Source organism: Coenobita brevimanus, chromosome 98, assembly GCF_032717465.1.
Source record: "Coenobita brevimanus isolate Jiangsu-jjx chromosome 98, ASM3271746v2, whole genome shotgun sequence".
Classification (NCBI taxonomy): Eukaryota; Metazoa; Arthropoda; class Malacostraca; order Decapoda; family Coenobitidae; genus Coenobita; species Coenobita brevimanus.
This window is the reverse complement of record NC_137051.1, coordinates 36,773,287-36,788,449: the sequence shown is the minus strand read 5'-3', so window position 1 is coordinate 36,788,449 and position 15,163 is coordinate 36,773,287. Positions and strand designations below refer to the sequence as shown.

General features: G+C 42.9%; 2 protein-coding genes and 1 pseudogene across 2 annotated transcripts in view; all 3 read left to right on the top strand.

Annotated features, from left to right (window-relative positions):
• The window catches only part of LOC145414034 (G-protein coupled receptor GRL101-like), a 208,725-nt gene that overhangs the window by 142,476 nt on the left and 51,086 nt on the right, over nt 1-15,163 (top strand). The window contains exons 13-14 of the mRNA XM_080283600.1: nt 10,280-10,405; nt 14,585-14,704. Coding sequence (XP_080139726.1) covers nt 10,280-10,405; nt 14,585-14,704 — 246 coding nt within the window. The remainder of the gene's footprint in view (nt 1-10,279; nt 10,406-14,584; nt 14,705-15,163) is intronic.
• On the top strand, nt 5,531-6,706 carry LOC145414241 (uncharacterized). The gene has a single exon (XM_080283823.1). The coding sequence runs from the start codon at nt 5,711-5,713 to the stop codon at nt 6,704-6,706; it is 996 nt and encodes a 331-aa protein (XP_080139949.1). The 5' UTR covers nt 5,531-5,710.
• Nucleotides 8,085-9,566, top strand: LOC145414145 (uncharacterized; annotated as a pseudogene).

Genomic DNA, 15,163 nt, shown 5'->3' with positions numbered 1-15,163 from the left:
GATGCTGAGCCAATGGGTGACTATATTGCCATCTTCTCCAAGCTGGCAGGGTCACGATATTTCACGAAGCTCGACCTAGCGAAGGGATTCTTCCAGATTCCCCTTCATCCTGAGAGTCGTCAGTTCACTGCCTTTGCTACTCCTAGGGGGTTGTACCAGTATAAAGTCCTCCCATTTGGACTTACTAATTCCCCAGCAGTATTCAATCGTGCCATGAGACAAGTGCTCCATGGTATTGTAGGAGTAGAGATGTTCGTTGACGATGTCCTCGTTCATTCCACCACATTGAAGGAGCACCTCAGACTCTTGGAAATTGTCTTCAGTAGACTCCAGAGTTTCAACATGACTGTGAAGCCTAGCAAATGCAAGATTGCTCACAGTGAGGTGGAGTTCCTCGGTCATATTGTTGGCAACAACCACTGCAGGTGTCAGGGTGACAAGATCAGGAAGGTTAGAGAAGCCCCGAGACCCGTGACCAAGAAACAGGTTAGGGCATTTCTTGGCCTAGTGGGATATTATAGGAGTTTTATTCCCAACTTTGCTGTCATTGCCCAACCGTTGTACGAAGTGCTACGGAAATATGCTCCAAACACCATTGAATGGGGAGCAGCGCAAGAGAGATCTTTTGCCACCCTCAAGAATATGTTGTGCAAGGAGCCTATCTTGCAGTTGCCTGATTCCAGCAAACCTTTCATACTGCGCACTGATGCTTCACAAGATGGAGTAGGTGCCGTATTGATGCAGGAATCGGAAGGTGGAATCTTCCCAGTGGCATACCACAGCCGTAGGCTAAAACCCGCCGAGAGGAATTACAGTACTGTTGAGAAGGAACTCTTGGCTGTGGTTGATGGTGTTAAAAAATATTATTATTATTTATTTGGGGCATCATTTGTTCTGGAAACTGACCATATGCCACTCACTAGTCTTAGCATGACCAAGACGGCTAATGCAAGATTGACACGCTGGACACTGTATTTACAGCAGTTTAACCTTGTTGTGAGATACATCAAGGGAAGTGATAACTTAGGTGCAGACCTGATGTCTCGCCTGCTAACTGCTGACTAACATGAGCAGTTGTTGTATGCTGGGTTCCGTGATAGGCATCCTCAGAGATTTGAGTAATCCAAGGACCAGCCTGGTTCCCAGTCAAAAGTGTAGACCTGACGTCTCACTTCATGGCCCCACAGGACACAGTATGTCCAGGGCCTGTACATACACAAGTACTGTAGGGTAAGGGGGAAGTTCGAGAGAGAACTCCGCAAAGGCGACTTGAGGCTATGGAAGACCCAAGTTTGCACAAGGATTCTCAGCTCCCCAATACTAATATAAGTACTGTAGGTTAAGGGGGAAGTGAGAACTCCGCAAAGGCGACTTGAGGCTATGAAAGACCCAAGTTTGCACAAGGATTCTCAGCTCCCCGATACTAATATAAGTACTGTAGGTTAAGGGGGAAGTTCGAGAGAGAACTCCACAGAGGCGACTTGAGGCTATGGAAGACCCAAGTTTGTACAAGGATTCTCAGCTTCCCCATATTACTATAAGTACTGTAGGTTAAGGCACAGGTTGAGGACCCGTGTGCAGTTCGAGGCTATGGAAGACCCGAGTTTGCACAAGGATTCTCAACTTGCCGACCATAATCGTGTGCTATAATTAATGGTGACCTCGAATGTACGTCGTAGCACTGACTGCTAGGCAGAGAGAGTAATTGTATGTAATAAGAATTTTGTCTCATTGACACTTTTGATGCTCCACCTTAATTGGTTTTGCAGGTTCAGCAATGGGTGTAGCAGTTTTGCTGTGTGGGCCAGCTGATCGTCTGCCGCACGCTGCCGCCTCTTCTCCTCTGCCTTCGTCGTCGCCATGTTATTATTTACTATGTCATTTTACACGTAGGTACAGTTACACTACAACTGTCACACCTACACCGCATATTACATACACCACGCTACACAACAATTAGTTGTCAGTGTAAATGTAGCGAATTTTCGCTCAGTTTGACCTGAGTACAGGATTTTCACCGTCGTCACGGAGTTTTTCCCTCAAGCTTGCTTCTATTAACGTAAATACGAGGTTTTTTCGCTCACTGGCGACTGCGACTTTCTCCTGTAGCAGGATAGCACACACACCACAGTGTGAATCTTGTGTGACTGAGTTAGGATGTGTACATATATATACATATATATATATATATATATATATATATATATATATATATATATATCCAAATTTTTTCCCATAAGGAAAAAATTTAATTTTGTAGGGGCGTAATGTCACGAATCAATTCGCGACATTTCCCTTTTGTGAGAAGCCACGAACTATTAGTGGAAAACTCACTGTGTATCGCTCAGTTAACCGTTTCTCTCTCCATTTCGGAGTATACTTTTCAAAACATTCGTCACTTTCAAAAGTGACCGATTTAATGCACGTCACTAAGTGCTCTACTGAGCGATACAATTGTTTCTTTATTGTTCGCCCCTGCTTGCCTCAACCGTTAGCCACGCCTTCTTCCGGTGGCTTGTGCGTCCTGCCTATACATCATTTGAATTCAGTCTAGTTGTTGCTGTGACGGAGAGAGGTCCTGTGCTCCAGAAGTGTGAGAGGTCAGCTAGCACCCAAGCTCCACAGAGTACAGTTAATCCAAACTCCCACCCCCCGGGTGATACATAGCATTCATCGACCGGTATTTCCTTTTTGTATAATCCTAGTTTTAAGAGTTTAGTTAAGGTGTTTTTTCCTAGGCGTAAGTATTTAGCTTTTGTGTGAGTGAGTGAGTGCGGTCTCATTGATTTGATTTGAAATGTAACGTTAAATTTATTTTTTGTAATCAATAAATTTTACTTCTTTTTCTTGAGCTTAATGTAAGTAAACTCTTCTTTCATTTCTCCATAATTAAGCTTATTTCCCACATAGCTCCTAGCTTGCATTCACGTTTTACTATTCATAACTGGTACTTAGACCAATCTTGTTGTATTAACTTAATATCCGTTGTGCCACCTAGGAGTTTAAGCATCGGCAAGAACCTGATGTTAGTATTAGTTATTTATTGTCAGGGGTGAAGTAACTTTCTCCAGAGGCTAACAGTACTAATTCAGCATTTGTGAGTAATTAGTCTCTGCTGTGTACTGTTGAGAAAGTTTATAAATTCTCGTTCTCAGAGAATCGTGCACAAGCCAGCGTAAAGTAATCGTTGCTTGATGTAGCAAGACAATCATTGTCTCTGCTCTTCAATATTATTGAATATTAATATCAATTAAATAATATTTAAGCATTTATATTTCAAAAACACCGCGATAGTATAAAAAAAAAACCGTGACAGTTGACACCTATAACTCACCCCTCAAAATCAATAAGTCTCTTCATAGATTAATAAGATCGTCTGTAAGAAAAAAGAATAAGAAATACGGCATGAAAGTGAAGGAGAGAGATTGCAACTAAGAAATGTCATCGGATTGAAAGAGTTCAGAGTCGCCATGTCTAGTTATACAGGGTGATAAAAAAAAAAATCCCCATGAACTTTTATATTGCTACGTCGAAAATGAATTATAGTACTTTTGGCGATAATAATAAAAGCATATGGTATAAAGTGAAAAAAGAAGAAGTTAATATTGTGCTTTGGTTATAAATATTTGAATTATGTGTTGGTCTGAAATAAATGCTGGATACTTTTTTCCTCTTTATTCCGCGTATTACACCATACTGCTCAAATGCACAGGGACTTTTTTATCACCCTGTAGTATACCGTGCATTCAAGACTTCTGTACCTTAGCACTTCCTCCATAGCGATTTATTTATTCATTTATTTTTTGACATTACACCTTGGGATTTTCTAGTTTCATATATTGTTTTGAAATTGACGTGGTTGGCATCAGTACCATAAGGATGCATACTGAGGTGCAAGGTATATAATAAATCGCTATGGAACAGGTGTTAAGAATTCCCGAGAGCCCTTGAAAATAAGACCCCGAGCCTCATGTATATAAACTACAACTCCAGCGAATGAAAAAAGAAATGAAAAAAGAAAAAGAAAAAAACGCTCCTCTGCGACACATCATACATTCCCTTAAAAATTTCTGTGGTAAGGGATGCTGGGGTCACGTGACGGGGTGTGGCGGGGTGACGGGGTGTGGCGGGGTGACGGGGTGGGGCGGGGTGACGGGGTGTGGCGGGGTGACGGGGTGTGGCAGGGTGACGGGGTGAGGCGGGGTGACGGGGTGGGGCGGGGTGACGGGGTGAAGCGGGGTGACGGGGTGTGGCAGGGTGACGAGGTGTGGCGGGGTGACGGGGCGGGGCGGGGTGACGGGGTGTGGCGGGGTGACGGGGTGAGGCAGGGTGACGGGGCGGGGCGGGGTGACGGGTTGACGAGGTGTAAGGTCCCTGCTTGATGTGACGGCTTGACCCCTTCACCCCCATGACCTCTTTCGTTAGTTTATTCACGCCAAGTCCAGACCATTTGATTCGACAAGGGAATGGGTTCTATTACTTAATGTTGAGCTGATCATGTTCTGACAATAAAATATCTTCATCCTTGGCTGACCCTCAACCCTTCCGCATAGCTTGGCCCAGATTAAGTCACAGGTGTTGGAGTTATAGGAGCAAACTTTTGACACCTGACCTTAACCTTTGATTGTTCCCAAAATCGATTCACTTCATTGTTGCCTTACCTTCATCCATCCCACCAAGTTTGGTCTAAATTGGATCATGACTAAATTAATATTCTCGTGTGACCTTGACCTTTGACCTATTCTCAAAAACAGTGGGTTAACCTCTGGGAAGACCCTCAACCTGTAAGCCAGGTTTGGTCCTAAGCTGATCAGATGCCTGAGTTATTTTGTTCACTCTCTCTCTCTCTCTCTCTCTCTCCCCCCTTGTCACTTCCTACCACTAAACCCTTTTTGTCTCCCCCACACTCCCCATCTCCCTTTGTCACTCCCTCTTCCTCCCCACCACCCTCTTTCCCCATCGGCCAATCACCACCACTGCTCGCTCTCCCGTCACTCTCCCACACTCACCATGCACCGTTGTCAATTCCCCACACTCCCCATGCACCGTTGTCACTTTCCCACACTCCCCATTCCCTCCCCCACCACCACCGCCCCCTGTTACAATGGCAGATGGAAAGCGTGGAATGCTGATTTTATTTCAGCAACTCACTCCGCTAGAGGTCGCTTTCCCATGAGATACACCGCGCTGCCTCACACCACCAGTTGCTGTGTTGTTTTCACACCGACCACACGCATACTCCGACTTGGGAATCAAGATTTGGCTGCCTTCTTCCCGTTATCCATTTAGGAGCGGAAAGGCTTTGCCTCAGCCTGTTATCCGTTTAGGAGCAGGTTGCCTCGTCACCCGTGATCCGTGTAGGAGCGGGTAAGTGCCCATTTTGGTGCACTTGGGAGAGTTTACGACTCTCAGACTGAGCCGGCTGTACCACCATTGCCAGCCTGCCGCCGCCATGTCTGATGTCCCGGAAGGATCTCTCGGCAAACAGTTATCAGGCACAGAGGACAAGTGCAGGCATAGGAGCAAGGGTTCATCGCATAGAAAGGATTTGTCCAGATCCACGAACCGCTCTTCCCAATGGGAATGTTCTAGACGGGTACATAAGCATACCTGGGGTCACGGCTCAGATAGTGAAGGTGAGTGTGACCCTCCACCCACTCATCCTTTAACCTCTACTTCACGGGATGAGGTTAATTCTCCACCCTGGGCCATGGTGATGGAAGCTTTGGCTGAGTTACGGAGTGATCTGAAGAAATTGAAGGAGGAGAGAAGCTTGGCTACAGGCGGCGCCATTAACATCAGCACTGACCGTGACTTTGGGGAGAATGCTAACAGCCAACCCACAGAGGTGATTGATTCCGGTTTTCAATCGGTTCAGCGTCATGATTCTAGTGGCGACAGTGACATTAAGAGTGAAGTGTTCACTGGTAGTGTCCTCTTGCAGTGCGCCAAGACTTACGGTCCTCTGGAAGATGTATCTGTTGAGGTTGACAAGCATGTTGCCGACATGGTGAATCATGTGTTTGATTACGGCATGCGGGAGGAGGAGTACAAAGAAATTTTGGTTGACGACATTACCAAGAGACCGAGCAACTGTCATGCTCTAGCCCCGGTTGAATGTAACACACAAGTTTTGGATGCGCTGAAAACCGATGCCAAAAAGTCTGATTTTCGTATGAAAGAAGTTAGTAAGGACATTATAAAAGCTGCCATAATAATCACCAAGTCACTCACAGTGCTGGATAAAGTCGCCCAAGAAGGACAACCAGATGTGGCCCATGAAGTCGGCATGCTTAATGGTGCGCTAGCATTACTGGGAAATGCTAACCACAAGAACAACTTGACGCGCCGGTTCATCATTAAGCGCGAGATCAATCAGAAATATGCTCACCTATGTTCAGATAAGGTGCCAATGACTAGGCTCTTGTTCGGTGATGATGTTTCTCAATCTGCCAAGCACATCGAGGAGTCGGAGAAATTGAAAAACAAGATCACACCGAAGAAACCGTTTCAAACATGGAAATTCGGTGCAGGAAAAGTCAGAGGCTCCTCTGGAAAAACCACCTACAGAGGATTTTCGTCCAGGTTCCACCCCAATGGACAGCGGACATATGGACACAGGAGTGACCACCGGCAATCCTTCTCACGGCGGGGTTCGGAGGCAAAAAACTCCAGAGGGCGGGGACAAAGCAATCCCTGGCAATAACTGAGGTGTCATAAATTTGAAGCTGGCAGGCTTCAATATTTTGTGCATGAGTGGCATAAAATAACCAATGACCCTCATATTTTGGATATTGTTGCACATTGCCATCTTGACGTTAATGTTGATGATATCAGTCACTTATTTTCTGAAGGAACTGAATATGTTTTTTGTGAGGAGGAAAAGGTCATTATTTGTCAGGAAATTGAAAAGCTGTTAGATCTTAAAGTTATCAAGGAAACACACAGACAAGAAGAACAAATTATATCCCCAGTTTTTCTGCGGGGGAAAAAGGATGGAGGTTTTAGAATGATCCTTAACCTGGAAAAACTAAACAAGCACATTAATTATAAACATTTTAAAATGGAAAACTTCGAACAGGCAATTCGGCTTATTAACAAAGGTGATTACATGGCCTTAGTAGATCTTAGGCATGCATACTATTCTGTCAGTATAGCTGAAGAGCAACAAAAATTTCTTTGCTTTAAATGGCAAGGGAAAATTTATCTGTTTACCTGTCTTCCTAATGGGGTTGCAGAAGGGCCACGCCTATTCACCAAACTAATGAAACCCATTTTTGCTACACTGAGAGAGATGGGACATACCATCACCAGTTTCACTGACGACACACTAATATTACACAGCTCATTGGAAGGATGCTATGAGAGCATACATTCAACAGTAGAGATTCTAAGGAAAATGGGATTTTGTATTAATGCTGACAAATCTGTCCTAGTACCTACAAAACGTTTGGAATATTTGGGGAACGTCATTGATTCAGAGACATTGACAGTTACATTACCTGAACGGAGGAAAGTGAAAATAGTTCAAAGCTGCAAACAATTATATCATAGTAATAGAGACAAAATCAGGAATGTGGCCAGAGTAATTGGGCTTTTGGTTGCTGCAATTCCAGCAGTAGAAATGGGGAAACTGCATTATAGAAAGTTGGAAACTGCTAAAATTTTAGCACTGGAGAAAGAAAAAGGTAACTTTGACAAATGGATGGCTATCACATATGACATGAAAACAGATCTGATTTGGTGGATAAATCTCATTGCATTGCAAGACAGAAAATTTTTTAGGACGGGTACGGAAATAGACCTGTACACTGATGCATCAAATTTAGGTTGGGGTGGTTACCTAAATCATCAACAAATTAATGGAAGATGGTCAATAAAAGAAAAAGAATTGCACATCAATTCTAAAGAACTCAAAGCCATCTTACTGGCAGTGAAATCATTTGCACATCAGATCAGAGGGAAACACATTAAGGCATTTTGTGATAACTCGACAGCGGTAAACTATGTCAATGAAATGGGTGGCACAAAATCCGCAACATGTAATGACATCTGCCTCGAAATTTGGGAATTGTGTGCAGAAAATGATGCCTGGATTACATGCTGTCATATACCAGGTAAAGTTAATTTTATGGCGGATGCCGCATCTCGAAAGTTTAATGACAGACATGAATGGAAATTGAACGAGGACATTTTTAGGGAACTTTGCGAAATCTTTGGGGTCCCAAGAATTGATCTATTTGCATCCAGACTAAATAAACAGGTACCTCGTTTTTGTTCTCGGAAACCCTACCCAGAAGCCGAACACTGATGCCTTCTCAATAAGTTGGTCACAGTTTGACCTAATCTACATTTTTCCCCCTTTTGCTCTGATTACCAGGTGCCTTCAGAAAATGCGAGCAGAGATGGCAAGGGGGTGGTTGATTGTGCCACTGTGGACGTCCCAACCATGGATGGGGACCCTACTCAGAATACTCATCAAAGAACCACGGCTAATAATGAGAAGGAAGAATGTATTGCAACAGCCGTCAGCAGCAGAGGAACACCCCATCATGAAACACACCAGGTTAATGGCATGTCTATTGTCCGGCAACAACTGCGAGAACGAGGCATATGTGCAGCGGGTACGGACATTATCATGGCCTCCTGGAGACCAGGAACTGAGAAACAGTATCGACCACATGTCAATAAGTGGATCCAATTTTGTGATAGACGGCACATCAATCCCCTTAATCCCGCTGTAACGGATATTGTAAATTTCCTGTCCGACACTTTCCACCGAGGTGTGGGCTATGACTCTGTAAACACGGCGAGGGGAGCTGTCTCCTCACTAGGGATACGAGGTAGTTGTGGACGGTTGCAGAGCAGGCAACCACCCTCTTGTCAACACGCTCCTGAGAGGGGTATTCAACTTGAGACCGTCAAAACCCAGGTATGCAGAGACCTGGGACGTCCAGCTGGTGCTCCAGAAACTGAGAACTATGGAACCTTTATGCAGTCTTCCTCTAAAAGAACTAACACTAAAATTAGTGATGCTAATGGCACTCACTCAAGCAGCCAGGGTGCAAACATTACATTTGTTAATGCTAAAAAACATTAGAATTGGCAAGGATTCTGTTTGTGTTTGGTTAGGGGGCAACATTAAACAATGTAGGCCAAAATTCAATGTGCAGTTTGTGGAGTTTAAAGCTTACGCTAAAGATAGAAGACTATGTGTCTATGAAACATTGAAAATGTACATTGATAAGACTGAACGCTTAAGAAATGATGTGGATCAAGAGAACGGGAACTTATTCATTAGTGTTATAAAGCCACACAAAAATGTAACAAAAGACACTATTGCGAGATGGATTAGGATAATACTTAATATGTCAGGAGTGGACACAGGAAAGTACTCAGCTGGCAGTGTTCGGCCAGCTGCAGCTTTAAAGGCCAAGACCATGGCTGTGCCGATAACATACATCATGGCAAAGGCTGGGTGGTCAAGGGAGACCACCTTTGCCAAGCATTATGACAAGGAGATAGTTCAGGAGCTTGACACATTCCAAGAAGCTGTACTAGAATAGGGAGTAGGTATTTATTGTGATAAGAAAGTCATCATTCTTTTGGCAAGCTACTAAAATTTGTAAATTTCTTATAATACAGCGGGTTTTGGGTCATGGTTGTCTTATTTCACCAAATCCACAATTATATAACTTCAAAATGTCAAAGTACGACACCCACATGGCTTCAAAACCTCATGGGAAAGCGACCTCTAGCGGAGTGATTTGCTGAAATAAAATTGATGAAGTACATGAAACTTACCGCAGGTCAGTTGAAATGTGCTTCGAATTTTATGAAGCAAATCACCTCTGCTAGAAGGGAGCTTTCACATGCCCTCCACTCCCTCCCTAAGGTATGCAGCGTCACATGTATAAAACAGTGTAAACGGTAGGGAATGATACACTACTTGTCATGTGGGTGATCGTACACTTTAAAGTCTGGTGGTGTGAGGCAGCGCGGTGTATCTCATGTGAAAGCTCCCTTCTAGCAGAGGTGATTTGCTTCATAAAATTCGAAGCACATTTCAACTGACCTGCGGTAAGTTTCATGTACTTCATCAATTTTAGTTCCCTTTGGTTTGCTCCTGTTGCAGATCGAGGTGACGGGTTCGGTGTGGATGAGTGGCTGTTCTAAGGCGGGTAGTGTTTTTATTATTATTATTATTATTATTATTATTATTATTATTATTACTAACAGCTTTCCCTTACCACTCCCCCTATCACTACCGCAGATCGAGGCGGTGGGTGCGGCCCTGACGAGTGGCGGTGCTCCAGCGGTCAGTGCATCCCGCTGAGGTACAGGTGTGACGCCGCAGCCACACCCCCACACACCTGTGTTGATGGGTCACACCTGCTGAACTGTTGTACGTACACTGCCTGTGTGTGTGTGTGTGTGTGTGTGTGTGTGTGTGTGTGTGTGTGTGGGTGGGTGGGTGGGTATGTGTGTCAGCCAAAAGAATAATTACGTAAATTGCAGAAATATAAGTTTTAGTCTAATTCCAAGAGTTTAACTGGGAGTAAAAATATAGGTACCACTTTCCATTTAGTCACATAATGCCACTCAGGTACGAACCACTGGTCACTTTTACGTAAATGTCTGAAATGAGGAGCTAGACCCTGAATCCCTGCGTTTCTGATCGGGCAGTGGAAAATTAAATTATGAAATATGTAACTAAAAAAAAATTAACACTACTGAATATGCACAACAGATTCAAAGACTGGGAGGAAATACAACCATTAGCAGAATCAGAGAGAATCTTTAAAGCAATAACATTGTCTTGAACAGTAAATAAACTAGAGAGTCAAGAGCAAAAGGAATCAAACAGGAACGGGAATCATTAACGGGAGAAAACTAAGAACGCCAGCATTTCCACAGTGTAATGAGTAATGAGAAATAACGAGTGAAACCATCACGAAGAAAATTTTGATGATGAAAAAACTACAAAATTCCTCTGTAAAACTGATGTGGAGAGGAAGTTAATATTACACAGAGGACCGTCAAGAAATATTAAATTCTGAGTAAAACGAGCAGGTAAATGTAACAGTAGAAAAGCTTTATAAAACGTGGAAGCTTTTTAATAATTTCAGTCTCTTGTGATTCGCTCCCAGTGAATAAAATCGTCTGGCTACAGCTGGAAATACAAGAGTTCTCCAGCCCATAAAAGGGTTAATGGTGACAGCTCTAGCACTTCCAGGCTCCTATAACTCACTCAGCTTAATATAATCGTCTGGTGTTAGATGGAACAGATACTGGGACGATGCGATTAGAAACGAGTTAAAGAAAGAAAAGTTTGGCCAATTATGGTGTTTTATTTTATTTATTTATTTGTTTATTTTTTGATGCTTGTTACTTTCCTTGATGTATATTATAAACTGATAAATTATAGTACCCGAAGCTCTATCAGTACCTGAGCAATAAAAAAGTATTGATTATCATTATATAGTGTGTGGCCAAAACGTTTATTTATTATTATCATTATTTTATTATTATTATTATTATTATTATTATTATTATTATTATTATTTACATTAGTATTATTATTTTGAAATCTCCTGTTGTTCAGTAAAATGATTACGTACTGACATGTGTAAACTAATGCTAGCCGACAGATGCACACCCTTGTCACTCATTCAGCTGCAGATCACATTCCTCGACCAAGTAACATCAGCTCAGTTATCCCCCAAGCGACATCACTTTATGTATTAGCAATGATAAAATTCTTGGTGATATGTTCATTACCAGAGGGGATGTAGTTAGGGAAATTGATAAGATAAAACCATCAGTGTCTTCAGGGCGAGATGAGATTGATTCTGAGGTTCTGAAAAAAACGAGGAGGAAGTCTGTCTCCCACCTATCACAGTATTTAGCCTTTTCTCACATACTGTATTGTTTAGTCTATTATTACTGCCACGGATGCTTTATTGAGTATCTTTTCCGTCTTTAGGAGTTATATAGACCCTCCTTTAACCCTTTTACTAGTAGAGTGTCCTAAAAAAAAAACTGGTAGTAGCGAAAAATACAATAAAAATCTCATTACCTAATAGAAGGGGTGAATAAGTACACTCAGATTTGGAACAGTGTTGGGTGTGTGGAAGGCAGAGAATGTGGCATTCATTTTTAAGATAAGGTGACTTCGAAATACACTTTAAACAAACGTCTATAAGGAGGAAATACTGCAATGAGAGGCAATACAGTCACGAAACACCCGAAAGAAAGTGAGAAAAGCCTGCTAAAGATGAAATCAGAACTGGGAATGCGACAGATTATTATATTCAACATTTGCTAGGAAAACAGCTTCAAGAACACGGTAAATATGTTCGGGAAACGACCTGAACAATTACACACACACACACACACACACACACACACACACACACACACACACACACACACACACACACACACACACACACACACACACACACACACACACACACACACACACACACACACACACACACACACACACACACACACACACACACACACACACACACACACACACACACACACACACACACACACACAGGCGCTGATCAGGTATTAGTTGCCTCACGGTTCTGGGAATTTGGTCAGACAGAGAAAATGCAATACAGCGAACGTGAAAAGTGGCTGACTAAAAACGATGCCACTCAGCCAGACGGTGTTCGTGGAATGAATTGAACACTTTACTCGTATGAATAAGTGTGAAGTGGGTGTAAAAATGAATGTAGAAGATGAAGGGGTTATGAATTACTACTCTAGCCTCCTGCGACTCCCATTTAAGTGACTAAAATCGTCTAATCTTTGCAAGTATAAGATTACAGATTTTTTGCCAGTATAAAGTAGCCTAGCAGATTTGACGCGACCGTGTGTGGGGTGATGGAGACTGTATTTTAAAAGCTAGTTCTTGTGGCTAATGTTTAACTGAATAAAATTGTCTGTGTTGACCAAAATAAACTGACAGAACTGACCCAACGATGTGAGGGTTAAAGGCGGTGACTCAAATCTTGCTCTTTCGAAATCAATGGCCCCCTCACGATTATACCCACTTTACACGAACTTGGCCTAAAATTGCCATCTCTCCATCTTGAATACTGAGTTGTAACACGAGATTAATGCTAGAATATGATGCTGCTCATGAAGAAGTGCTGTGAAAAGGATGTGGAGCCGTAGCATTGTCTTTTTCTGCCACTGAGCGATGTGAAATGAGCTGCAAAAGAACGAAAATCTGGGCCAAGGTAAAGAAAGTATACCTGTGGGTGCTAACACCATGTCCCATACTGTACTCTCGTCGGTTGAGGAAGCTCCCTAACACTTCTTCTTAAGCGATTTATTATGCTTATTACACCTTGTTATCGAGTTCATCCCAATACTGTATTTGAAGAATCATGTCAGCATTTTGTGGTTTGCATCTCACTTTTTTATTTCAAATTTAAGTATACGACTCCCTCTCTCAGATGTATTATATCGTCTGGCACCAGTTTGTATGGAGTGCTAGGGTAGTCTTGACGGTGAGAGGGTTAAAAAAAAAATAAAATGTTAAAGGAATGACACATGAGGGGAAGTGCAAAGATTGAGGAAGACAGATGGCCAAGTGATTAATGACGGCAGAGAAATTGACAAAGATTTTAAACAGTAATTATCGTGGGCGAGTGAGAGGGGAAAAAATGAAGGAGAGAAAATCTGTTTAATTACGAGTGGTGGAGAGAGATTTACTGATTTGTGTGCTGCGTTATGAAAAGAATTTATATATTTATTTTTAGCTATTCTTTCGTTAGCACCTCGATCGCTATGTGCTCTGTGGATACTGGTAAACTGAACGAAGAATCTCCAGTCAGCTTTCTCGGTACAAACACAGTATTGCTGTAAATGTTTCACTGGTAATTGTTGGACGGTTTATAGCGGCGTAATGGACAGAAGTGTATTTGCAATCAGGCACGTATTTCGAAATGATAAGTCCTCTTCTGCTCATTCCTGTATTTACCATGTCCAAACGTTTGAGGATATTTCAGTGGATGTAGGTGTGTGTTGCAGCAGACGTGTGGGATGTGTTGCAGTTCATGTGTGATGTGGGTTATGTTGAAATATGTTGCAGATGACGTGTGGTGTAAATCATGTTGATATATGTTGCAGCTGACGTGTGGTGAAGGTAAAGTGGTGGTGATGATATGATGTGTTGCAGGTGTTGATATTGTGTTGCAGCTGACGTGTGGTGTGGGTTATGATTATGTGTTGCAGATGACGTGTGATGATGATAGGGATGATGATGGTGGTGATATGTGTTGCAGGTGTTAATATTGTTGCAGCTGACGTGTGGTGATGATATGATGTGTTGCAGGTGTTAATATTGTGTTGCAGCTGACGTGTGGTGGTGATGTGATGTGTTGTTGATACTGTGTTGCAGCTGACGTGTGGTGTTGCAGGTGTTGATACTGTGTTGCAGCTGACGTGTGGTGTTGCAGGTGTTGATATTGTGTTGCAGCTGACGTGTGGTGTTGCAGGTGTTGATACTGTGTTGCAGCTGACGTGTGGTGTTGCAGGTGTTGATATTGTGTTGCAGCTGACGTGTGGTGTGGGTCGGGGTTGTTCCAGTGCGCGTCGGGGCCGTGTCTTCCTCCCGACCTGCTGTGTGACGGAGAGGTGCAGTGTCCATTGACCTGGGACGACGAGGACCACTGCCGTAAGTTGTGTCCATTATGTCCAGTGTGTTATGTCCGGTATTTTGTTCAGTGTATTATGTCCGGTATTTTGTTCAGTGTATTATGTCCACTACCTTCTGTCCGGTGTATTATGTCTGCTACCTTATGTCCAGTGGATTACGTCTAGTGTCCACTGGTTTGGGAAAATGAGAACCGCTGTTGTAAGCTGTCTGTTCACTGTCCACTCTCTTGTTATGCCCATTTATAGTGTGTGTGTGTTTTTTTTACGTCATTCAAGCAGACTCACGATACATAATTGACACCACAAGGATATGACTTAGAGGAAAAGCGATTTGCAAGGCGTAAAATAGTTTAGGAAGAGGTGATAGAAAGCATCCTGAGCTAACAAAAACACGAGGCCCAAGACCATGTTATGAAAAGTGATTGTGCAAAGGCTTAGAAGAATGGCTCGACTCCCAGTTTACATAATGCTATCTTCA